The 25,736-nt window shown below is 41.0% G+C and overlaps 1 protein-coding gene across 1 annotated transcript in view; it reads left to right on the top strand.

The window, feature by feature from the left end:
• Positions 1-23,812, top strand: part of EHHADH (enoyl-CoA hydratase and 3-hydroxyacyl CoA dehydrogenase) — a 78,334-nt gene extending 54,522 nt beyond the window's left edge. The window contains exon 7 of the mRNA XM_082260198.1: positions 22,263-23,812. Coding sequence (XP_082116324.1) covers positions 22,263-23,530 — 1,268 coding nt within the window. The 3' untranslated portion in view covers positions 23,531-23,812. The remainder of the gene's footprint in view (positions 1-22,262) is intronic.
• Positions 23,813-25,736: the final 1,924 nt, after the last annotated feature.

Genomic DNA, 25,736 nt, shown 5'->3' with positions numbered 1-25,736 from the left:
GGAGGAAGTGCTCCAAAGTTCCCCTATTCTGGAGCTGAAGGTGGTTGCGGGCTTCTTGGGGGAGGCTTCTTTGGACACCATTCGCCTCTTGGCCCGGGTTATGCTGGCCTCCGTTACGGCCAAACGTGCCCTTTGGCTTCGGCCTTGGGTTGCTGATGCTGCCTCTAAACAGGCTTGGTGTAGGATTCCCTTTGAGGGTTCTTCCCTCTTTGGGAATAAACTAGATGCAGCCATAACCCGGGCCACGGGCGGAAAATCTGGGTTCCTTCCCCAGAACAAACGCCCAAGCGCTCAGAAGCGCTCTTTCCCAAGGAGACAAAATGCTAATCGCTCTAGGGAAGTGCGCAGCTACAGACCAGGGAAATCCTACGGGAGAAGCTGGAAGTCAAGACAGTCCTCTTTTCAGAAAGGTCCCAAGGGCCCTTCCTCAGGTGACTGGGAGGCCACCAAATCCTTTTGAGGTTGGACCCGTCCAGTCTGTTCCAGTAGGGGCCAGGTTGCTCCAATTTCGGGACGTCTGGGCGGCCTCGATCCAGGATCCCTGGGTTCTAAATGTTGTGTCCCGAGGACACTCCTGGGCGTTCAACGTTCCCAAACCCAGGTTCATTGCAACTTCCCTTCCTTCTACAGCAGAAAAGAAGAAGGTTCTTCTCAGTTATGTGGATACCCTACTGGATCAACGAGCTGTAGTACTAGTTCCCGAAGAGGAAAGGGGTCAGGGAGTATATTCACCTCTCTTCCTCGTCCAGAAAAAGAACGGCACATGGCGCCCGGTAATAGATCTCACTTATCTAAACAGATCTATCCGTCGAGAGAGATTCAAGATGGAGTCCCTAATTACAATACAACATTCGGTTCTCCCAGGAGATTGGTTGGCATCAATAGACCTAAAAGATGCGTACTTCCACGTTCCTGTGGCAAAAGAGTATCATCAATTCCTCCGGTTTGCTGTCAATCATGTCCACATGCAATTTACAGGTCTTCCCTTTGGGCTCTCGACTTCGCCTCGCACCTTCTCCAAGACGTTGTTGGCAATTGTGGCTCTCATCAGAACCAGAGGTATCAGATTACATCATTACCTGGACGATCTCCTTCTTCTGTCCCAGGACAGGGCCCAGTTGCTGATACATCTGGAGCAGGTGATCCTTACTCTTCGGGAGTTCGGGTGGATTCTCAATTTGGAGAAGAGCCATCTGGTGCCCACGCAGTCCCTGGTATTTTCTCGGAGCACTGTTCAACACGTTGAATTGCACCATATCTCTGCCAGAAGAGAAAATTCCAGTAGTCCAGAGCAGGGTGGCTCTCGCTGCCTCCCATCTCACTGCTCGTCAGTGTCTAAAGGTGGTAGGGACTCTAGTGGCTACCTCGCCCATGGTGAAGTGGGCTCTGTGGAGGCTGAGGCCCTTTCAGAAGGGGTTTCTCCACCAGTGGACAACAGAGAACCTGTCACAGATTATTTATCTAACACCATTCATGAAAGGGTGTCTTCCTTGGTGGTTACGCCGTGTGAATCTAACCAACTGCCACTCAATTGCTCCAATTTCCTGGGTGACGATAACCTCTGACGCCAGCAGTACCGGCTGGGGAGCTCACTGCCGGTCAGAAGTGGCACAAGGCAGGTGGAACTTCTCTAGTCACTGAGTGGTGTCCAACATCCTAGAGCTACGAGCCGTCTTCAAAGCCCTCCAGGCTTTTCACCATCTGACTCAAGGGGCCTCAGTGTTATACGTCAAGAGGCAGGGTGGAACCCGCAGCATGACTCTACTCCCAGGAAACAGATCCAATTATGTCTTGGGCCCAGCAACACCTGGCCAACCTCTCAGCGGTCTTTTTTCCGGGGGTGCTGAATATGGAAGCAGACTTCCTGTCCAGATTTCAATTGGACAACAACGAGTGGTCCCTCCATCAGGAGGTGTTCAATTGGGTTCTGTCTCTGGGAGTCTCACCGGAGGTGGATCTCTTTGCGAGTCCACACAACAAAAAACTTCGAAAGTATTATACGAGGTTCAGGGATCCTCGAGCCTTCGGAGTGGATGCCCTCACGGACAGATGGAACTTCCAGGTTGCCTATGCCTTTCCACCGGTGCCTATAGTGCTCCAATTCCTTTGGAGACTGAAGATGGAGGAAGTAGAGGTCATAGCGATAATTCCCTTCTGGCCCAACAGGCCTTGGTTTCCTCTGCTGTCCCTTCTCAGCTTCAGGGATCCGATCCCTCTGCCTCTCAGGCCAGACCTTCTATCGCAGGGGCCTACTCTGCATCCATGCCCTGCGCGTCTGCACCTCAAGGTCTGGTTCTTGAGAGGGAGAGGCTGGAGGCCCTCGGATGTCCAGAAGAAGTGATTCCCACTCTTATGAGCTCAAGAAGAGATAGCACCAACAGAGTGTATGAGAGAATCTGGGCAAGGTTTTTGAGTCATCAATCCCAGGGTTTGGGTCCGGCAGGTGCGCCTACCATTCAACAAATCTTGAGTTTTCTGCAGTCTGGTTTAGATCTGTCCCTCTCGGTTAGTTCTCTCCGGGTGCAAGTTTCTGCCATCTCAGCTTTCACCGGAATTCAGTGGGCAAGACATCAACTGATCCAACAGTTTTTTAAGGGTGCAGTCAGGCTCAGGCCTCAGAGAAAACCTAGATTCCCGAAATGGGATCTTCCGTTGGTCCTGGACTTCTTTGCTTCAAAGGAGGTTGCTTCCATGTCCATCAGGGAGCTTACGTTGAAGACGTTATTTCTGGTGGCTATCACCTCTGCTAAGAGGGTCTCGGAGATACACAATTTGGGCTGCAAAGAGCCTTTTCTGACCTTCTTTCAGGACAGAGTGGTCCTAATCCCTATGTTGGGGTCCAACCCTAAAGTAACATCTGTCTTCCACGAAAATTCTGAGATAGTTCTGCCCACCTTCAGAACAAATGAAGAATCCTTAGTCCATCCTTTAGATGTGGGTGACACTTTGAGTCAATACTTAGAAGCCACATCCTCCTTCCGTCAATCGGATTTCCTGTTTGTTCTTCTCCATGGGAATAAGAAAGGGATGCGTGCTTCTTCAAGAGCGGTGGCTGCATGGATTGTCCAGGCTATACAATGGGCATATAGAGCAAAAGGCTTGGCTCCTCCAGAGGCGATTACAGCTCATTCTACCAGAAGCATTGCTACATCCTGGGCAGTGTCTAAACACGTCGCGCCTGATGTGATCTGCAAAGCAGCCGCTTGGTCATCTGTGAATACCTTTCTTACACATTACTGTGTTGAACCTGCTGCCTTATCTTCAGTTAACTTTGGCGTTCAAGTTTTGTCAGTTGAAAGTGCCAATTAAAGTTTTCTTTGTTCAGCATCTTCCCACCCGGGAGTGTATAGCGAGTTATTTCCCGAACTTATGCTGCCATGGAGTCTGTCAGGAAAACGGAAAATTGATATCAAATACTTACCGTAATTTTCCTTTCCTGATGGACTCCATGGCAGCAGGAGTCCCCTCCCAATTCCTGAGTAGGCTAGTTACAGAACACTGATGCTGAAAGGTAGCAAAGATTTATGGGAGTGGGGTCCTATGAGGTAGGAGAGGAGGTGGAGCCTACCCAAACGTATGCTGCCATGGAGTCCATCAGGAAAGGAAAATTACGGTAAGTATTTGATATCAATTTTCCGTTTTCTTTTTCGCACATGTAATCTACATGGTAATTCAATTTTTTCAGTGTTAGAATAATTTAGGATTGCCAATGTTTGCAGGATTTTTGTGCAGCGGTGTTAATGAGGTTTTTCAGAAGGGGTTTTAGTGGAGCGGGTCGTAGGACCAGGCCAAAAATTTAGGAGATAGGTTGTGGGGGTAAAATCAATGGTATCACTAGTATTTGTGTTCTCAAAAGGTGTAGCTTGCTCCAATACATTTTAGAGCAGGATAGAAAAAAAATATTCCTTAGCTTTGTGGCACCTCCATGTTCATGCTCTTGGCTCTTTTTAGCCTAATATAGGGTGGCATAGTGACATTACTGAAAAATTGGGCTAAGATGTCAGAAGAGAACAATGGCATACAATTGTAACTAGTAAATATTTAAACATTTAAACACCCACTAGATATGATTCAGATAATCCTATTTAACTTTATTAATCTGTTACTGATAATGTTGTTGTTTCTTTAACTACTATTTCACATTTTATGGGACCTTATATGGCTTTCAGAGCTGCATAGCTTGTTTCCATGGAGCTTCCAAAGAACATTTGTATGGATATAGAAAGAAATTGGCAAAGAATGTGTTTGAAATGCTTCTTAACCACAGCAGATTTTATAAAAGCTGTGACCAATTTGCAGTTTGCGGAAACAGTACTTAGTGATTATAAGATTTGTAGAAATTTCTGGGAAGGTTCTCCTTTATCAAGGTTATAGTATATTTAATAGTAGTTAATCTAATTTAACTGGACTTGCAGTGTAATGTTGAAGGTGTGTTGTTTTTTTTTTTTATTTCATTTTATTAAATTTTTAAACCTATTGCAAATAGACCACCACAAAGTGACAACATAAAGTGAAATACAAATAAAAAAAGAAAGAAAAAACATAAAAGAGTTCTACAACAGCACAAGTGGCCAGCATGGCTAACAGTAAAGGAAAAGCTCAGGAGAAATGTTTACTACATTGCCACATACATATTTTCTTTTTTTTTCACAATGGTATTATATGCAACTGACTAGTTGAAGGTGTTTTTAAGGTTATCAATGCAGAACTACTGAAGAGGGTTGAATATCTTTTTATTTTTACAGAACAAGGATCTCCATCATAACCTTACCATTTACCATAACCAAGTATCACTATCATAACATTACCATTTACCATAACCATGTATCACTATCCTAACATTACCATTTACCATAACCATGTATCACTATCATAACATTACCATTTACCATAACCATGTATCACTATCATAACATTACCATGTACCATAACCAAGTATCACTATCATAACATTACCATTTACCATAACCATGTATCACTATCATAACATTACCATTTACCATAACCATGTATCACTATCATAACCATGTATCACTATCATAACATTACAAATTACCCATGTATCACATAGTTATGGTAATTGGTAATGTTATGATAGTGATACATGGGTAATTTGTAATGTTATGATAGTGTCACTATCCTAACATTACCAATTACCATAACTATGTATCACTATCATAACATTACCAATTACCATAACCATGTATCACTATCATAACATTACCATAACTATGTATCACTATCATAACATTACCAAAACCATAACCATGTATCACTATCATAACATTACCAATTACCATGTACCCCTATCATAAAATTACTAATTACTATAACCATGTATCACTATCATAACATTACCAATTACCATAACCATGTATCACTATCATAACATTACCAATTACTATAACCATGTATCACTATCATAACATTACCAATTACCATAAACATGTATCACTATCATAACATTAAAAATGACCATAACCATGTATCACTATCATAACATTAACATGTATCACCCCCATAACATTACCAATTACCATAACCATGTATCACTATCATAACATTACCATAACTTTGTATCACTACCATAACATTACCAATTACCATAACCATGTATCACTATTATAACATTACCAATTACCATAACCATGTATCACTATTATAACATTACCAATTACCATAACCATGTATCGCTATCATAACATTACCAATTACCATTAGCATGTATCACTATCCTAACATTACCAATTACCATAACCATGTATCACTATCCTAGAATTACCATAACCATGTATCACTATCATAACATCACCATAACCATGTATCACTATCATAACAACCATTGCAGTGACAGAGTAGAATCTATTGTCAAAAGGATCTCTAGGCAAATATTTAAAAAGTATTCTTTAAACAGATGTGAGGGTAAGTAATCAATGTGAGGACTTTTTTATTTTATTTTTTCTGGTTTGCACCATACTGTCAGGTTTACATTGTGAACATGCTTACAATAAGGGAGAACACTGGTGTACTTGTGTGACCATTTTTTCCCCTATAGCTTAGCTGTCCATCAGATGTGGAGACTTTTTTTACCACGATTTTAGAGATGTTGAACTGTGAACATGTATTAGCTTGCAGCCATCAAAGTAATGTAGGATGTAAATGCGGAGCATTTAAATGGAGAGTTTTAAAATTTATGATTTTTTTTTTTTCTGCTTTTATTGTTCGTATAATTTCCATTCAGCTACATGGTTGTTAAACTGGACTTGCTGTGGGTGTGATTGGAGATTTTGAATAAGCACTGGTCTATGGACAACCACTCCTTGCTGCCTTAGTTCCGCTCATGCATTAATTCCTATACTAGTCCTCTGCACAAGTTACTATCTAACAGGCACACTATGATTTCTATAATGGCACTGGAACCCATAAAAACAGACCAATTAAAGAGCAAGGTTGCCTTTCTCAGACTTTTTAGGGATAAATTCTGCATAAACAACTGTTTTCTCTCACTTCTATGACCCAATTTATTTCTTCTGAACTGTGGCACGGTTTGTTCTTTCGTTGTCACGAAGTGTGGGCATTTGACAGATACTGAAAAAATACATTATAGAACCTCTAACAAGGTAGTGGTAGCATGACCTGTAACGTAAATTGGTTTTTGGCGCCAGTAGCCCAAAGCAGATTTTACTTTCTGGGAAAAAGGTTAAAAAGATTCCTTCAGCTTGCATTCACTCCAGACCTCAAACTTAACCCTTTAGGCAGATCCTAACAATTAACCCTTCTCTCCCAAAAGTCTAAAACAACCTTACTATAAATAACCCTTAATTGTTGAAGTAGACGCAAATTCAGAAATGTACTTTACGCTTTTAACCTACTACTTCAAAAATGACAAAGACCTTTAAAATATTTACCCGTGGATCAGAATTAGACAGGTGATGCTTTTTCTGTGTTGATGTTAAAAAAAAAAAAAAATGTAGAGAAGCGGCTGTAGAACAGATAAGTATCGCGATTTCTTCTTTACAAGGCTAGATAGATTAGGCTTAGAATGTGGCTGGGAGTAGGTTTAGAGTTAGTTAGGTTTTGCCTTTACTTCCACTTTTAATAGATCATTTATAAAATGCAAGCAGTTTAAAGAGTAACTCCACTTTTAATAGATCATTTATAAAATGCAAGCAGTTTAAAGAGTAACTCCACTTTTAATAGATCATTTATAAAATGCAAGCAGTTTAAAGAGTAACTCCACTTTTGTTGAGGAAAAAAACATTCCCTTCTGGGTGATCTATGTACGTTGCAAGGATTTTAACAAACTTTGTTGCAGATTGTCTGTGTCCATGTAGGAAAGTGAGTCTAATAATAGTGGTTTCGGAATTATCAATCGGCTGTGAACCTGCAGCACACTAATGAGGAAAGCTGCTTGGCCTGCATCCCTTTAGACACGATTTTCTATTGGGAGTATCTCACCAAAAATGACATTTTATGTTACAGGGGAATCCAGAAATTTGACTTGTATCTTAGTGTAGACTTCTGGGAAAATCAGTGAGCCAATCACACAAGCAGGAAATGTGTCTGGGGTGTGGTCAGTACACATTCTGTGTACAGAATACCTCCAGGTAGCCATATTGCATTGCATTTCATAGAAAATTACAACAGCTGCAGATTGAAAAGGAAAGGTAATTTTTAATAACATTCAATTACAATATGACTTGTGTCGCAATTGCATATGCTATATTATTTTTTTATTTATTTGCAATTTTTTTTCCCTGTGAAAGTGGAGTTACCCTTTAAGTATCTATGTTTGACTTGCTATCATCTTCTTGCAATTTTTGTATAGTAAAGCTGTAATTTGAGAGGAAGAAACAGTACAAGGAGTTAGGCTGACCATACACTGTTCAATTCTCAGCTGGATCAGCAGGAACTGGCTGAGATTTTAACCCTTAATGGGCAGGCTGAATGTACCAAATTGATTCTATTGCGATTATTGCTAGCGGCTGCTAGCAGTAATCAGGGTTTTCTCCTGACAGGGATGGCTTCCCCTGCCAGGAGAATACAATTGCTGATTCCTCTGTCAGCACGGTGTGTGTTGATGGGGGAATCATGCAGATTTCTTTCCTGCAGTCTATGGTCGCAGGGAAGAAATTTGCTCTGTGTTTGGCCAGCCTTAGTTGGTCGATGTGCTGATGAGATGCACGTTGATAGGTAGAGAAAGCAGAGTGATAAAGAGATGAGCTCATCACTGCGCTGCTTTACCTTTTCACTGTCCATTAACAGGCTGGGTCTAGGCAGTGATGGCGAACCTTGGCACCCCAGAACTATATTTCCCATGATGCTCATGCGCTCTGCAGTGTAGTTGAGCATCATGGGAAATTTAGTTCAAAACATCTAGGGTGCCAGGGTTCGCCATCACTGGTCTAGAGTGACCTGAACCCAGAAGTCCATAGAAGGATGCTGGCCATCAGACCAGCATTAGCAGCAGTAAAACATGTGTTGGGGAGGGCTGAAAACAATCTGTATTGAAGTGGAATATTGCAGCAAAAGCGGATTTTCATATTTTCATATGCTTATTTTATATTGCTATATTTGGCTGCGGTTCTGCTTTAAGTTATTCGGTGTGCATGGCCTACAGGTTTACTTTAGGCCTTGTGCACATTGGGCACTTAGTTCTAGTGCATGAGATTCCGATGTTGTTTTTGTGTGGGCAGAAGACACAGGTGCACCATCCAGCCATGCTGCCGGCAGCCTAACAGTCTACGAGAGGCTTAAAGCTTCTGTGGGTTGATGAGGCTGAATAATGCACCAAGTTGTCCTAGTGTTTAGGTCAGTATGCACCCAGGGATGATTGCCCTCGAATGTCTGTGGTGCAAAATGCCCTGGGTGCATACAGCCCTAAACATATTAGTACCACCTGGTGTACCAGCCAGCCTCGTTCAGCCTCTTGAAGACTTTTACAGGCTGCTGGCAGCGGGGCTGGATGGTGCCCCATTGCCTACTAAAAATGCCAGAATCTCCTGCACAAAAGCTAAATGCACAGTGTGTATGAGGCCTTGGACTTTGTTTTATTCAGTGCATTCCTTTAGGCCTTGTTTTTTACTTAGAATTATATATTAACGTGCACTGTCCCTAGTGAGTTCATAATAGTCAATAAATGTAAATCAGTCACAAAAACACATTCATGTAAATACTCCCAAAACAATGAAGTTAGATCAATAGTGCATGAACAGCATGTAAAGCGCATAAACCTTAACCACTTGCCGACTGCCTAACGCCGATCTACGTCGGCAGTCAGCCCCTCACAGGCAAAGTGACGTAGGGTTACGTCACTAGCTTGTGAGGGTCTAGGGAGCGAGCGCGTGGTCACGGACCACCCCCCCCCCCCCGCGCGTGTGACCAGCGGACCCAATGTCCGCCGGTCACTCGGCGATCGGCGGGGGAGAGGGAGAAAGTCAGGCGGCTTGTGTAAACAAGCCACCTGTCATTCTCCCCGGTGCATGAAGGCTGATCATACGGTTCTACTATGTAGAACCGTCGATCACTCTTCATACATCTGAAGCCACAGCCAATCACAGTAGAAAGCACGCCCCTAGGGACACACACAGCCCCTCCCTCTCTAATAAAGTTAACCCCTTCACTACCAGTGTATTTTTACAGTAACCGTGCATATGTATAGCACTGATTACTGTAGAAATGTCACTGGTAACCCCAAAAGTGTCAAAAATGTCAGTCAAGGGTCCAATCTGTCCGCCGCAATGTCGCAGTACCGCAAAAAAAATCGCAGATCGCCGCCATTACGCGTTAAAAAAAAAACAACAAAAATGACAAAAATCTTTCCCTTTGTTAGTAAACGCGATAACTTTTGCGCAAACCAATCAAAATACGCTTTTTGCGTTTTTTTTTTTTTTTACCAAACATATGTAGCATGAAACAAATTGGCCGAAAATGTTAAATTTTGATTTTTAAATTTTTTTTGGGGGAATTTCATATAAAAAATGTGAAAAATATTGTTATTTTTGCAAAATTGACGCTCTTTTTTTGTTTATAGCGCGTGATCAAAAAATCGCACAGGTGATCAAATACTACCAAAAGAAAGCTCTGTTTGTGGGAAAAAAAGGACGCCAAATTTGTTTAGGTACAGCGTCGCACGACCGCGCAATTGTCCGTTAAAATCACGCAGTGCCGAATCGCAAAATACCCCCTGGTCGGAATGGGGGTAAAATCTTCCGGGGCTTAAGTGGTTAAAGTGCATACATGTTATATATAGTGCATAAATTAAAAATAAAAGTCCAAAAGTGCAACAATAATGGCAGGTGTGCAATCCTCTACACTCTTCTCTCCCCTTTTATGTGGAAATTCAAACAGATCACACCACCAATAAGTGGCAACAAAGCTGCTTCACCGCAAAAAGTAAAGAAAAGCCCCTTACCAGATTCTCAGACCTCACACAGAGTTCCCAGAACGCCTTGTTTATTTTATACTCGGGTTTGGGGGCAGTAAAACTGCGTAGCGGAGCTGCATTTTTAATGCAGCCCCCCCCCCCCCCCCAAATAAGTTGTATATAGGAACTAAACTTTAGGGTTGGGACTTTTTAGGCACCAATGTATACCCATATTTTTCACACAAGAATAATAACGTATGTCTCCCGACATCTGTTACCATTATGTTGTTTAATGGAACAAAGAGTATGTAACTTTATCCTCTTGCACAAGGAATGTGTACTAATTGTCAGCCTTTGCTTTTATGTTTAATGTTTTTTATTTAATTTTTTTTATTTTTGTACAATAAAAATTGAAGGTTTTTTTATATAATACAGTTCGTGTCAAAAATTTACATTGGTGCATAAAAAGCGCCACTGCAAAAATGTAGTTCCTATATATTGTTATTAATTGGGATGTTGGCACAGGTTCCGCCATGTTTTTTTATATTGTGACCCTTCGTTAAGCTGCACAGACAGTGGAGGGGGGAGTACAGATGCTTTGCATCATGACCTGGCAAATCTTATCCTTGCCATTGTGTTGGGCGGGCATCACCTCCCACCAAACGAGACCTATTCAACTGTTAGGAGAATGCAATGGTGCTGGGTTTTTAAAACAGGCGATGAGGACTCTGTATAACTCTTCCCCACCACCTACCAGATATCCACTGAAGATCGATCCAATGCAGATCACTCTTCAGTAGGCAGAACTAGTGTAGAAAAGGCCTCACTTCAGTTGTTTTTCTCTTCATCTATCGAGCCTTGAAATTTTTCTTTTCAAAATCACCGATGTGATGTGAATAGAATTCATCTGAGATTTATTCCACCTATGTTCGCTTTTTAAGATTACCCTGAACAGTTTGATGAATCATTAGGCATTAAAGAGTATTTATTAGCTTGATTGCATATTTTGTTTAACCAAAAGTGTGTGCACTCAAAACACATTTGGGTATGATTATGTTCACACATGCTGTTGCTCTGTATAACAGAATGTTAAAAATATAGCTAAATAGTCACAGTGATCTTTAGCTGTAGCTGCTTACTTCCATAATTATTTTCTGACAATCTAAAGGCTGCAAGTAAAAAAAAGGTATGTGAAATGGGTCATGTATTCAGTATTAATTGCAGCTTATGGGGATGATGGGGGTGAGGTAAAAAAAAAAAAAAATGTTCCCATATATTATGGTAATATAGATTTTCAAATTGCAGCAGGTAGATTTATGGATTAGCAAAATACCTGTTATTTATTATTCTATTTTTTAAATCGGCCAGCTTCAGTCTATTTCCTGCTCAGCTGTTAGCAAACCTCAGAAATATACCTAGTGGGGTCTTGCAGTTCTCATTAAATTTATTTACTCTCTTGTGGTTCGCTTATGATGACTCTATTTTAATAATTTGGTGAGAAACAGTGTAATTTACAAAGGGTAGTAAGCCACCCAACCCAGCCGGAATACATCTTTCAAGTGTAATCTTCCAGGATTCCTTAAAAAAGTTTCTGAACTTTTTAAAACTCCATTAAAGGAAAAGTTCACTTTTTAAAAAACATAAATAAATACGCATTTTTTTGCAGGTAAAAAAATGTGCATTTATTATTTCGTGTTGCTAGAGCCTGGAAAGCATTGCATCAGCGATCAGCAGATCGCTGATGCCATGCAGGTCTCCTGCACACTGTCAGTGTATGGGCTTACCAGTACATCCCGTACAGGTAAGCCGATACTCCCTGCCAGGAACACTCAATGAACTACCACAGTGGTATGGTAGTTCATTGACAACTACAAGCCGACAGCCGCTAAGGATGTTGGGGCTTATAGTTCGATCAGACACACACAGCTATGGTTAACCAAGTTAAATTTCAGGCAGTGCTTGCTATAACCTAAAAATCTACTAGTAAGTGCCAAAAACAATATATGACATGCTGTAGATGCCATTAGTGTGTTGTAGGTGACAGATAATATTTCAATATTAAACATAAGTGATAATTCTTTTGTGCAATCTTGAGTGCTTCGTGCCTTCTCCCAGGGTTCCTCCTGTGTATTTCACCACGTGCTAGAATATATTCACACCGCACTCACCAGATGGTTTTTAAAAAAACATTACTGGTGTTCCTGTGCATCACTTCCGGACCAGCGAGTGGAATGCACGCCAGGTTCTAGACAGCATCCATCTTTCTGCACACCCTAAAGGGCCGCTTTTTACTAATTCACATAACTATTCAGTGGCGCTTTTTTGTAATTAAATTTTTATTGACTAAACCTACCAGGGATTTTAAACTATGAGAGGCTGTCTCTCCATTTATTTTCTGCCTGCCTAATAATCGTTTGGGAGAACAGCTAGGGAGGAGCTAGGATCCGTGAGAGCAACCAGGAAATATCAGCGATTGTGGGACAGGTCTCCCTAAAGACCTACAAGCTTTATTGACTCTCCTTGCTATACAGTAAGGGAGTCACCAATTTATCTGGTGAGTGTGGTGTGAATATATTTATGCACATGGTGGAATACACAGGGGGAACCCTGGGATAAGGCACGAAGCACTCAAGAATGCGCAAAATATTTTTTTTTTTTTTTTTTTTTGCAGTGTCAATTTAATTATTATTTATCCCTTATGTTTATTATTGAACTATTATCTGTCACTTCCAACACACTAATGGCATCTACAGTATGTTGTATATAATGTTTGGCACTTACTAGTAGATTTTTATGTTATAGCAAGCACTGCCTGAAATTTAATATTGGTTAAACTCTTAGTTGGACATAATAGACAGCTGCTGCAGCAAATATTATTACTATCATTGTTTGTTTGTCCAGGCGTGGGTGTGTTTTCTTTCATAGTTTACACAGAGCTGTGTGTCTGTCCGTGTCCGCTCCACTTATGCAGAGCGGACATGGACATAGTCTGCTCTATGGGCAGTCAGATATAAACAGACCAGCTGACTGTATGATCTGATCCAGCCAGACAGAGGGGAACGGATCCCCTTCTGTTTATTTCTGGATCAGAGATAGGCGGCTGTAAATGGACACAACATTCAACTCTCTATAGAGGAGAATGTGGGGTTCGATCGAGTCTGGATGAAAAAAGACAGGTGGACCCAATTGGACCTCTCATGTGAAAGAGGCCTAAAACTAATATTTCATTTTACAAGGCTGTTGAAGAGTTATTGCTCATTGGTTTCTTACAACTCCTGGGAACCCAAAATCACTTTACTGGAAATCCTTACTCTGTTACCATCTTCAGTGCTGGTTCACACTGGTGCGATGCAGGAACCTTGCAAATCCACTGCGGGTTCCCGCATCACAGCCAACTCGCAGGCAGTTCACACTGCCATATGTGAAATGCTTGGAGCGTCAATACAAAGTTAATGACACCCCCCAGATTAGTTCACATTTAACATTTCGAAATGTCAATTTGGACAGGAATCGGATCGCATAGGTGGTAACACCCATGCGATTTCATTCTGGTGCGGACCAAAAAAAGGGTCCTGCACGACTTTGGTTTGAATGTGTATTGTGTATTCAAATTCAGCCATACAAACAGTCATCGGCTGCAGCATCGGGAACATGTTCCACCCTAAAATGAGGTATAACATGTTCCCAAAGGTGAACTTATCCTTTAAATATAAAAAAGTGCGGAAACATTTTGAAGACCCCTCATCGTTTCTCAAGATTTCTGCTGCTTATGTGCGCTCTACATTGCTTTATTGTATAAACTAAAAAAGTCAGTCACAAATTCTTGCTTGTTTGGTTCATCTGTGTGTTATTTTGATTAGTTCTCTTTTTCTATCTGCAGAAAAGGATATTTCCCCTACAAGCCGCATTCTGTTTCCTGCTTCCATTGCCGCCTTATAGCACTTCACCAGTTTCCAACAATTCCATGTTCATTAGATTCATGTTTAATATGTTGTAAGCCTGAATGGCAGTTGATTAAACTAGGGTGTTGATTTTGCTATTCTATTCGCTTTGCAAGGGAATTTTCCTTAGACCTTAGTGAAGGAGGTGAAGCTCTGCTGACTTCCATTATCGTGTGAAAGCAAAAATGCTGTTTATTTTATTTTTCCTGCATGTGTTTGGGTATTCTTTGGAAAGTGAAACTTCACACATAGGTACATAGTCATTAGGGTTGAAAAAGAACACCAGTCCATCCACTTGAACATGTGGTGTGTGTGTATTTATGTATGTCAATGGTAATTCCCATATCCATGTTGTGATCATTAGGATGCCCATCTAAGAGTTTTTTTTAAAACTATCAAAGCTCTCTCCTGATACCACTGCTTGTGGAAGAGAATTCCTCATCCATACTGCTGAACCCTCTAGGTAGTTTAAGCTTAAACTGCGTCTCTTCCAATTTCAGTAAATGGCCACCTGCCTTTTTAAACTCCCTCCTATCATATCTCCTCCCCAGAGAGAATAAGCACAATGTAGTCTTTCCCCATAGCTGTGATACTCTAGTCCCTTTATTAGCTTTGTTTCTCTTCTCTGGATTCTCTCCAGTTTTAGCACTTCCTTCTTGATGACTGGTTCCCAGAACTGGATGGCATACTCCAGATGCAGCTGGATGAGAGCCTTGTAGAGTGGGAAAATTGTTTTATCCCTTGATTTGCTTGCAGCAGCTTGGCATTGCATGCCATTGCTGAGCCTGTCATCTACAAGGCTCTCCAGATCTTTCACCATTCTGGATTCCTCCAGAGGTCCCCCCCCCCAGCAAGTAACTTGCATTTGTATTTTTAGCACCCAAATGCATTACTTTACGTTTTTCAACATTAAACCTCATTTGCCATGTAAGGTTTCCACATCCTGCACAGAAGTTATGGCCCTGCTTAGATTTGTATCATCTGCAAGTATTGAGATTGAGCCATTTATCCCATCCTCTATATTATTTATGAATAAATTAAACAGAATTGGTCCCTGGACAGATCCTTTGGGGACCCCAGCTACCACCATCATTAAGCACTGTGAAAAAATTCCTTTGCAAAATGCAATTTCCATTTCAAATTAAATGTCTTATTTGCCTTTAGAAAATCAACACAAATTCTTCTTCGTGTTTTATATTGTATGATGGAAATCCTTACCAAACTCCATTGGTACATCTGTTCTGCCATTTAAAGCAACTTTGTTGCTTTTCTAATGGAATACTGTTTGTGGCACCCTGTGAAAAGTAACTAAATGCTTGCCTGTTAATGCACTTATGAGAACCTTTGCTCGCTTTAGGCTAGCCATACAAGGTTTGAATCTAGGCCAGTCCAGCAGGAATTGGCCGAGATTCGAACCGTTAATGGGCAGGCTGAATGTACAAAGGTAATCAAACGATTAATCAACTTGGGTACAACCAGCCTCTCAGTACAACCAGATTCTCTGTCAAAACTGTCTGTCTTTGATGATGGAATCGTGCAAATTTATTTTTGCTGGAAAGAAATTTGCACGATGTATGGCCAGCCTAACAGACACCATTGCTATCCAATACATTTGGGTGTGTTGGATACACATCCCACACTTGGTCCTGTGGGTCTTCTCATTGACCAAGGCATTACATATCACTACTGGACTCAAAGGAAATAGACTTATTTGTGGTATGGCACATCTACTGACTAGCTCTGCATCTATCTCCATATCCTTGTAAAAAAATGTCTCAAAAAACACTAGGTAAAAATTCCAAATATATGTGACATATTCAACATTTTTAGCAAAGGCTATGAAGTCTGAAAAAAAAAAAAAAACAGGACTCCCCCCCCCCCCCCTGCAGTTGTTTGCTTTCAAATTCACAGGAAAGGCGGCAAGAGCCATAAGATCACTGCGCACCTGACCAGCGGACTGACCCCCCCCCTCCGCCCGAGCCCAGCCAAGATCAGCTGATTGCTAATTGTCTGTGCATGCTCAGTTCCAAAACTGGCTTGGCTGGGTTGGACTAGGCTTGGTCAACTGGTCAGGTGAATTTGAAAGCCGCTGCAAGGTGGGGGCTCAGGGGGAGAAGGAGCCGAACAGACTTAGAAGAGGTCAGTGTGTGACAGCTCTAGGTCACAGAGTCTGTGGGGCAGTCAGTCACTTTGTAGAGGGTCACTGATGTAACGGGAATGGAGACCCTAAGATGAGGTGGGACACTGATATAAGGGTCCCCTCTTATATTCATGTTCTCACTCCCCTCTTACATTAGTGGACCCCTTTACCCTGGTGTATTTACTCTGCAGACTCTGTGAAATTTTATATAAGGGGGTCTCTGGTCACCAGAGCTCCCCCCCACATCAGAGTTCCCAGCATTCCCCCCTTAAATCAGAGACCGCAAAGTTCACTCTTACAGTGCAAGGGGAAACTTTGTGCACTCTGATGTAAGGGGTGCCCTGTAAAGGCCCCAGGGTAAGTGGGAAGGGCCCCGGGCTCAGGTCTGAGAAGCCTTTCATTGTTTCTTGCAGCGGGGCCCATGAAGGTTCTAGTTACACCTCCTATACTTTCTATCCGGTCTCCTCCACTTTAGCTAAAACATTTGGATAAACCTATGTAAGTAATGATTGCCAAATGAAAACTATTGTTGCCAGTTTTGAAAAAATGCAACTTGTTTTGTCAATCCTTTCTGCATTAGTGGATAAGAAATCTGTATATAAATTAGGTTTTCTTTACAGAGTTCGCCTCTATCAAAGTCACATCTGTTCAGGATCCCATATTGTATTTAGGATATGTGACTCTCAAACAAGAAAATAAAAATTTGTAGGCTGTGGTATAAAGTTGCACAAATTCATTTTGTATGGCTGGCGTGGTCACAGCAAGCATGCAATTAAAATTTACCTCTTATCGCATTCGTTCAAACAGGACCTTATGGAAATAGAATGTTTGTTGACACCTGAAATGTAAAAAGTAAAAAGGGAAAAGCCTCACAGCAGCCTGACTGCATTCAGATGTAACAGACATATTAATTTTTCATATTGTACAATAAATGAGGTCTCACTGCAGGATTGCTGGCCTTTGAAAGAGTTTATGGATATCGGTGCAATTAATCATCATTTTTGTATTTTCTCAATAGCTGTGTGCATTATTGGTAAGAATATCTGGCTCTCCAAAAGAGGCCGTATATCCTGTGCTCAGCAGAGATATCTAAAGCTTCCGAAACCAAAGATACAATCAAATTATAAAAAAGCTAGATATTGACTCAATTAAAGTTGAACTCCGGGCAAATATAAATAAAACCTGATTTAATCCAGTTATGCATTCACTAAAAATTATGACATTTATTTTTATGTATTACTACATAATGCACCTGAATCTTTCTTGATAAAATTCTTAGGTAATCCCTTGTAGAGAATCCAGACAGGGAGAGGCAAGGTCAACATCTTAAAGGGTAACTCCACTTTCGTGGGGAAGAAAAATACCAAACAAAGAAAAAACAATATAGCGTATACAATTGCAACACAAATCATATTGTAATTGAATGTTATTAAAAGTGACATTTCCTTTTTCAATCTGCAGCTATTTTATTTTTCTGAAAATACAATGCAATATGGCTACCTGGAGGTGTTCTGTACAGAGAATGTGTACTTACCACACACCAGAAGCATAAGTTCCTGCTTGTGTGATTGGCTCACCAATTTTCCCAGAAGTCTGCCTAAGATACAAGTGAGATTTCTGGCATCCCCTGCAACAAAAATGTAATTTTTGGTGAGATATTCCCAATAGGAACACATCTCATTTTTGGTGAGATACTCCCAATCAGAACACATATAAAGGGATGCAGGCCCAGCAGCTTTCCTCATTAGTGCCCTGCAGGTGCCACAGCTGACAGATAATTATGAAACCACTCCCATTAGACCCACTCAACACAAAGGCAAAGAGGAACAAACCGTGATGTCTTCAGAATATCAAAAGGTAGGAATCTGCAACAAAGTTTGTTAAAATCCTTGTAATGAACAGGGATCACCAAGAGGAGAATGTTTTTTTCTCAACAAAAGTGGAGTTAAACTTTAAAGTTTGCGTCTATTCAGTTTGATTACGTCGTTCTAACATTGTGAACCTGCATACATAAGGAAAGCGCAGAGGGTTGACCTAATTTTATGTGCTGCTGCTCATTCAGTTTCCAATTGCTGGCTGGCGGGGGTTGTCTGGCTCACAAGACTGGCAGGGCAGAATTACAAATCCTTTTGTATATGAGTGTGTGGAAAATTGCAGTAATACATTTTAACAATAGTAAAAATAGAATCGTAGAAAGAATGCATTAATTCCAATAGCATAGACTATACGTTGTTAAAATCCTGGCAAGTATGATCCAAAATAATGACACCATGATTCTGAGTAAGGGGACTTGAAAGAGAGATCATTGAAGGAGAATGGAGTTGTCATACAGTATATGCTGTGAATAATACGTGCATTTGAAGATATTATAAAGGAGGTTAAAAAACTTGGCTTACGGTAGTTGTAAAAGCAGATTTTTGTTTTTTACTTAATGCATTCAATGCATTAAGATAAAAAGATTTCTGTGTGCAGCAGCCCCCGTAACACTTACCTGAGGTTCCTCTCTGTCCAGAAGTGTGTCAGCCATCCAAGATTCTCCTTCCTGAATGCTATTGGCTCCCGCTGCTGTCAATCAAAGTCAGATAGGCAATCAGCGGAGAGAGTGGATGGGGTCGGGTCAGGGCTCTGTGCTTGAATGGATACAGGGAGCTGTGACTCGTCCCGGGTACCCTGATAGTACCCCGATAGCAAGCTGCTTGCTGCGGAGGCCCTGAATAGGAGGGAGGGGCCAGGATCACAGAAGAGGGACCTGAGAAGAGGAGGATCCAAGCTACTCTGTGCAAAACCAACTGCACAGAGGAGGGAAGTATAACATGTTTGTTATTTTGATAGGAAAAAAAGGAGACTTTACAATCACTTTAAAAGTGGATAACAATAGGGCAGGACCACTAGGTGTGCTCCATATCACCATCTGATTCACGGTTTTTGAAGCATCTTATTAATATAGAGGAGTTAAAGTGCGCTATCCTGGAGGGGATTAGGTACTATCTAGGCATGACCTTTTTTATGCCAGTTCTATTAAAGCAATATTTGAGGAACATTTTGATATTGCCCACTAGATGATTGACCAATCGTGCAGTGATTTCTATGTTCCAAGGTCATTATGCCATTTTAGCATGTAGGAGTGGACTGAAAGGGAGGATAGTACAGGAGAGATTATGGACCTTGAGGTTCGTAGATTATCAAGGCATAAATAGAGATAAAATCATATAGGTAATAGGACTTTAAAGGTAGCCACCATTAATCCCATAAGGAAGAAATCTTTACTCTAATATATATATATAAAAATACAAAATTTATTTATGACAACATAATAAAAATATTTAAAACCATCACATGAATGGTGTGCATGAAGGTGCTATACAACATATTCCTATAGCAAAAGAACCCATAATTTGCCCATTGTGTTCTATGGTCTGGTGTCTGTGATAGCACAGAAACGGACGACCTCCCGTGTCCGGGCCAAACTGGATTCTAGTGTGTGAATACCAATAGATTGCTACGTGTTTCACTATACAGCTTCCTCAGGAGATCCTATTGGTGCTAGGAGACACAGCACAATTAACAAATAATTTGCAGTACATAGGGTTATTCATCACAACAACAATATGCCATACTTCATTATTGTTTCAACATGTAGCATACCTATTCAGAAATATGTATACATTCATTTCAAACAAATTCAACTAAGTACTGATATGTATCTGCCACAGGCTCAAGAGGAAGAAATAAGGCACCAGGACCAAATAGGATGGAGCAGGGAGAGGGAGGGAGGGGGGGGGCACGGGGGGCACCCACAGGAGCACATTGAGAGGGGCATACACACAGGGTTAAACAGCCATATTAAAGGAGGCTCACCCAGGGGCCATATAGACCTAACCATACATCTATAGTATAGGTATAAATAACAGTGTACATATATAATCTAATTGTGTATATCTCCCAGCATAAGATATGTCTTCAAGCATAGTGGAGGAAATGACTATGCCCATATTCAGTAGTTGAACCTTGGGGGTTACAGGAATGTCTAAATGTAAGCATTAATGACATCCAAAACATTATTTTATAACCATATATAGCCAGATGTGAACTCACTTTAGATGGTAACCACGGAGCAACAAATATCTTTTCACTTTCAGTGTCAAAGAGTTAAGATGGTAACAGGGTTATCCCTGTATCAGAATTCTCCACCATACATCAATTTCCTTCAGGATGTGATAAATTAGAAGATAGACATGAGTCCCAAAATATAAGTGATGTCAGAATGTTAAGTCCCCATAAACCTAGTGTGTAAACTGACCCTCCTGTTCAGGAGCCACGGCTCCTCTACGTGCCGATCCGACCTGTGGGAATAGCCCTTAGAACAGGGAGATAGTGGAAATGTCCACTTGGATCATTTCCATATCTCCCCCATATATATATATATATATATATATATATATATATATATATATAGATATAAAGAAAATGGCCACCAGGGAGTAACTCCGCCCCCACGCCCACCGCTCTGCATCCTTCGAAATAAGGGTTTGGACAGATATGTCTCTGTAGAAGGTAGCTTGTCCGAAAATGGCTGGGCGGGACATCGCCTCTGTCTTCACTTCCAGTAGGATCAATCGATCCCAGAAGTAGTGCGCACACTATCGAGCACATATCCCCCCAACCTGACCACAAGCAGGGGCAAAGAAGCACAATGACAACCCTGCCAAGAACCACGCTCCATCCCCCCCGCATGTTCACATCAACACACACCACACGACCCCCAGATCACACCACCTGACAGCAAATGACAGAAAGAAGAAGAGAAAGAGAATTGAGAAAAATAAATGTAAATAATATTAATAAATGAAAATAATATTAATATTATTATTCCCATTCTCATTTTATTCTAATTTTTTCTCATTTTATAGTTTCTGGATTAACTGAATTGTAGCAGGATAGCTGCATATTGGTACAAGCACTGCCATGAATCTGGAATTTTCATCCTGTTAATAAGATATTCAAGCAGCTACAGATTTTATGGCACCGTTTTTTGCACTTGATACATAGCCATATTGCTGCTGGAATAACTCTTCCGCAACAACTGATTAACCATTGTAATGTTAGATTTACTCTGCAAACCATATGTTAACAACACTGAGGAAAGCATTTTATTTTGACAGACAGTAAGCGTATGAAGTGGACATGAAAGATTTAGGAAGTAGCCGTCCATCTGTAAAATGTGCAACATGGAAACCTTTTTAGAACATTCATATGAGATATGATTAAATTACAGTAAAAGGCCTTATGATGACACTTTTCTACTTAGTATATTTTGGGTATTGATTAGTCTATACTCCTAAATGACTTGTTTGAAGGTCATCCTATGTCTACACAATGGGGTCGATTTACAAAAGGCAAATAGACTGTGCACTTTGCAGTTGCACTAATTTTCCCCAGAGTTTAGTGAATGTGGTGAAGCTTCAGTTTGTAAAGAATAACCCATCAGGGTCAAGGAAAACAAAAACAAATAATCAGCATTTTTTCTTGCATATGAATGTATGAAGGAAAGCAGGAGAGCTTCACCACATTTACTAAGCTCTGGAGGAAATGGGTGCAACTGCACTTACAAAGTTTAGTCTGTTCGCTTTTGGTAAATCAACTGCCATATCTTTTAATTCTGTCCACATTATTTTGGAATCCTATTTGAAATAGGTACAGCTTAGAGTTCAGCCATATACATACAATAGATCACAGGAAAGCAAATTCAAATAGCATACTTTATATACTTATATTATCCATACCATTGACCTTTTAATTTTATTTCTTTTTTTAGGATTAGGGACCATGGGGAGAGGAATAGTTACATCTCTATCAAAGGAAAATATCCCTGTCATTGCCATTGAACAAGACCCACATCAATTGGACATGGGGAAGAAAGCAGTGAATAGTTTGCTAGAGCGTGAAGCTGAAAAATTAACACAGCAAGGATTTGCTCCTGGTAGTAAATTAGGCTCTGTTCACTTCACACTTGACTTTGGAGAACTTCAAGATGTTGATCTTGTCATTGAAGCAGTCTTTGAAAATATGGAGCTGAAAAAGGAGATATTCCGTAAACTTTCCTCTGTCTGTAAGCCTGACGCTTTCCTATGCACTAACACATCTGGACTTAATATTGATGAAATTGCATCTGTCACAAATCGGCCAAACCAAGTCATTGGTACTCACTTCTTTTCCCCTGCCAACGTAATGCGACTGTTAGAAGTGGTGAGAGGTCAGCAAACATCACTCACTACGATTGCCACAGCTATGAACCTTGGGAAAATACTGGGAAAAGTAGCAGTACTAGTTGGTAACTGCCCCTTGTTTGTTGGTAATCGGATGTTGGGTCCATACCTTGAACAAGCAAGTTACCTATTGGAAGAAGGATGCTATCCAGAAGATGTGGACCGAGCCATGGAAGAGTTTGGTTTTGCCATGGGTCCTTTTCGGATGATGGATCTGGCTGGTTTGGATGTTGGCTGGCGGTCAAGAACAGAAAAAGGTCTAACTGGGGCCAAAGTTGCTCCAGGTACTCCTGCAAGACAGCGGCTTGGAAACCGGTACAGTCCCCTTGCTGACATACTGTGTGAATCAGGAAGGTTTGGACAAAAGACCGGTAAAGGTTGGTATCAGTATGAAAAGGCAGGGGGTAGAACTGCAAGACCAGACCCATGGGTGAAGGATTTCCTGCAGAAATATAGAAAAACTCACCAGATAAAACAACAGCCTTCAAATCCAGAACAGATTGTGGAAAGATGTGCCTATGCACTTGCTAATGAAGGGTTCCGCATATTAGAAGATGGAATAGCTTCATGCCCAGAGGATATTGATGTCATCTACAACAATGGCTATGGCTGGCCTAAGTACAGAGGAGGCCCCATGTATTACGCTTCTTTTGTTGGCTTACCCAAAGTGTTTAACACTTTGGAAAAATATTACAAGGCCAACCCAGATGTCCCAAGTTTGAAGCCTGCCTTCTTACTGAAGAAGTTGGCAGCTGTAGGAGGGCCACCCATCAAAGAATGGAGATCACAGGTTGGGAAACATGTTAACAAGCTTTAATTGGCTGGACAGAGATTTTACCTTTTGGGACATTTTCAAATTACATGGTGGTAAGCTGATATAGCAGTGAAATGATTGTTAATGGTAACTCTCCTTTTTAAAGATCAATATACTAGAAAATACAATTCTTGACTAACTTGCTAAATACAGGACTGCCTAAGTAACTGGGATGTCTTTAAGTGTTTATTAAGTTCAGATACAAACAATTATTTGAAATGCTAAAAAATACACAACTTTAAAGTGCCAATCTATTTTTATAGTAAAGTGAAATTTTGAAATCAACCCTATTTGTGTGTGGTTATTTAAATGCATAGTATGGTATCTAAATGCAGATTATTTAAGTTTGAACCTGAACGTTGAAATACAAAATTTAAAAAGTGCAGTTATTAAAAAAAAAAAAAAATGGACCAACAATGAGGAAAGGTCACATGTACTGTGTTTCAGTATTAAGATGCTACTACATTAGAGGTGATCATGAAACATGCTCTGTCACTTTGTACAAATGCTCTACAAAATAAAAGCTATCCAGCTAATTTTAAGTGGCCCCTTTCACACTTGTATGACTCCAAAGTTGCGCCTTCTTTGGAGTGCAACTTTGGTGCACATTTGATGCAACTTTGGCTGGGTGCAACTTGGATATGACTTTGACCCGTTTTAATGGACAACTGTTGCACACAAGTTGCATTGTATAACATTCAGGTATGACTTTCATGCAACTTCTGAGGGTTTACATTGAAGTCTATGGCCCTCAAGTTGCATGAAAGTCAGACCAAAGTAGTGCATGCTCTACTTTGAAGTTGCTGCAACTTTAAGTTGCGCACATATGAATGGGTATCATTGGAAAACATGGGGAATGACATGTCGTGTAACTCTGATGTCCAAGTTGCATGACAAGTTGCACAACTGTGAAAGGGGCCTAAAGCAGGGGTATTGAGTTAAAATTTATGGAGGTCTCGTCAGTAAAAAGTTTCTTACGGCAGAGATCCAAAACTACATTTGTGCAATGATTCAAACCTGTTATATCATGGCCCCCATCTTCTTTTACATTAGTCACCTTCTTACATCATTGTCCTCTGTCCCCCTTTCACATTACAGTTCCCTCTTTACATCCGTGTCCTCGGTCCCCCATTCACATGACAGCCCCCTCCACCCCTTTACATCACATTGCACCCTTTACATCAGTGTCCTCAGTTCACCCCTTCACGTCAGTCTCCTTCATTTACATCAGTCCCCCCCCACCCCCTTCACATTACTGCCTCCCTTTTACATCACAGTTTACCCCCTTTACATTACAGTTCCCGCTTCAAATCATAGCACCCCTTTTTACATCAGTGTACTCAGCCTATCCCTTCACATCAAAGTCCCCTCTTCACATCACAGTACCCCCCCCCCCCCTCTTGCACGTCAGTGTTTTCAGAATTCCCCCTCCCTCCCTTACCACATCATCAGTTCCCTCCCTTTCATATCACAGTTTCTCTGCTTAACATCAGTTTCCCCCTTTACTTCACAGTACCATCCTTCACATAACTTTTACCCCCCCCTTCACATCACATCCAACAAGGTATTGGCTGCTTGGACTGCCCCGCATACTAGCAACCAACCGCCTACTTTAAGGATTAAAAAATTGGGCAGCTTTCACCCTCCCTCCAAATTTAGTGCACCTTCGGCCCTCTTCCCGTCTGTGAGGATGACTGTGGCGGGAAACCCAGGAGAAGAATCTGCAGAGGGGCTGGGCATGAAAGAGACAGAGCGAGAGACACCTATTCAAAAAATCTAGCCATAATAATTATGAATATAAATCAGTTTATCAACTTCACCCCAAAGGGGGAACCAAACATTACATCTTACAGAATGCAGTAAGGCTATTCCATAAATGTGCAGAAATGGGAGATGGAAATATTGTCTGTAACTAACTTTCTCATTTTGCTACAAGACCTTTGCAGTCCTGAAAATAGAGCCTTCGCCCATACAAAGACCAAGCAACCTGTCCTACCAGACCCCTTATGCATCAACAAGACCTCTGCAGATGTCTTTATGCAGCCATCAGACTTTTACATATTCGGTTCCCCGCAGACTTTTAAGGTTAAAATGTGCACGATGAATTTTATAATATTAATATGGCACCACATCAGTAAAATGGGAAAAACTCTGATTCCATTTCAGCCACACAGTACTTCCTCCCACTAACGAGCTGTTTAAGAAGACT

This window comes from Pelophylax lessonae (genome assembly GCF_965119305.1).
Source record: "Pelophylax lessonae genome assembly, chromosome: 6".
NCBI classification, from domain to species: Eukaryota; Metazoa; Chordata; class Amphibia; order Anura; family Ranidae; genus Pelophylax; species Pelophylax lessonae.
This window is presented reverse-complemented; position numbering and strand designations above follow the sequence as displayed.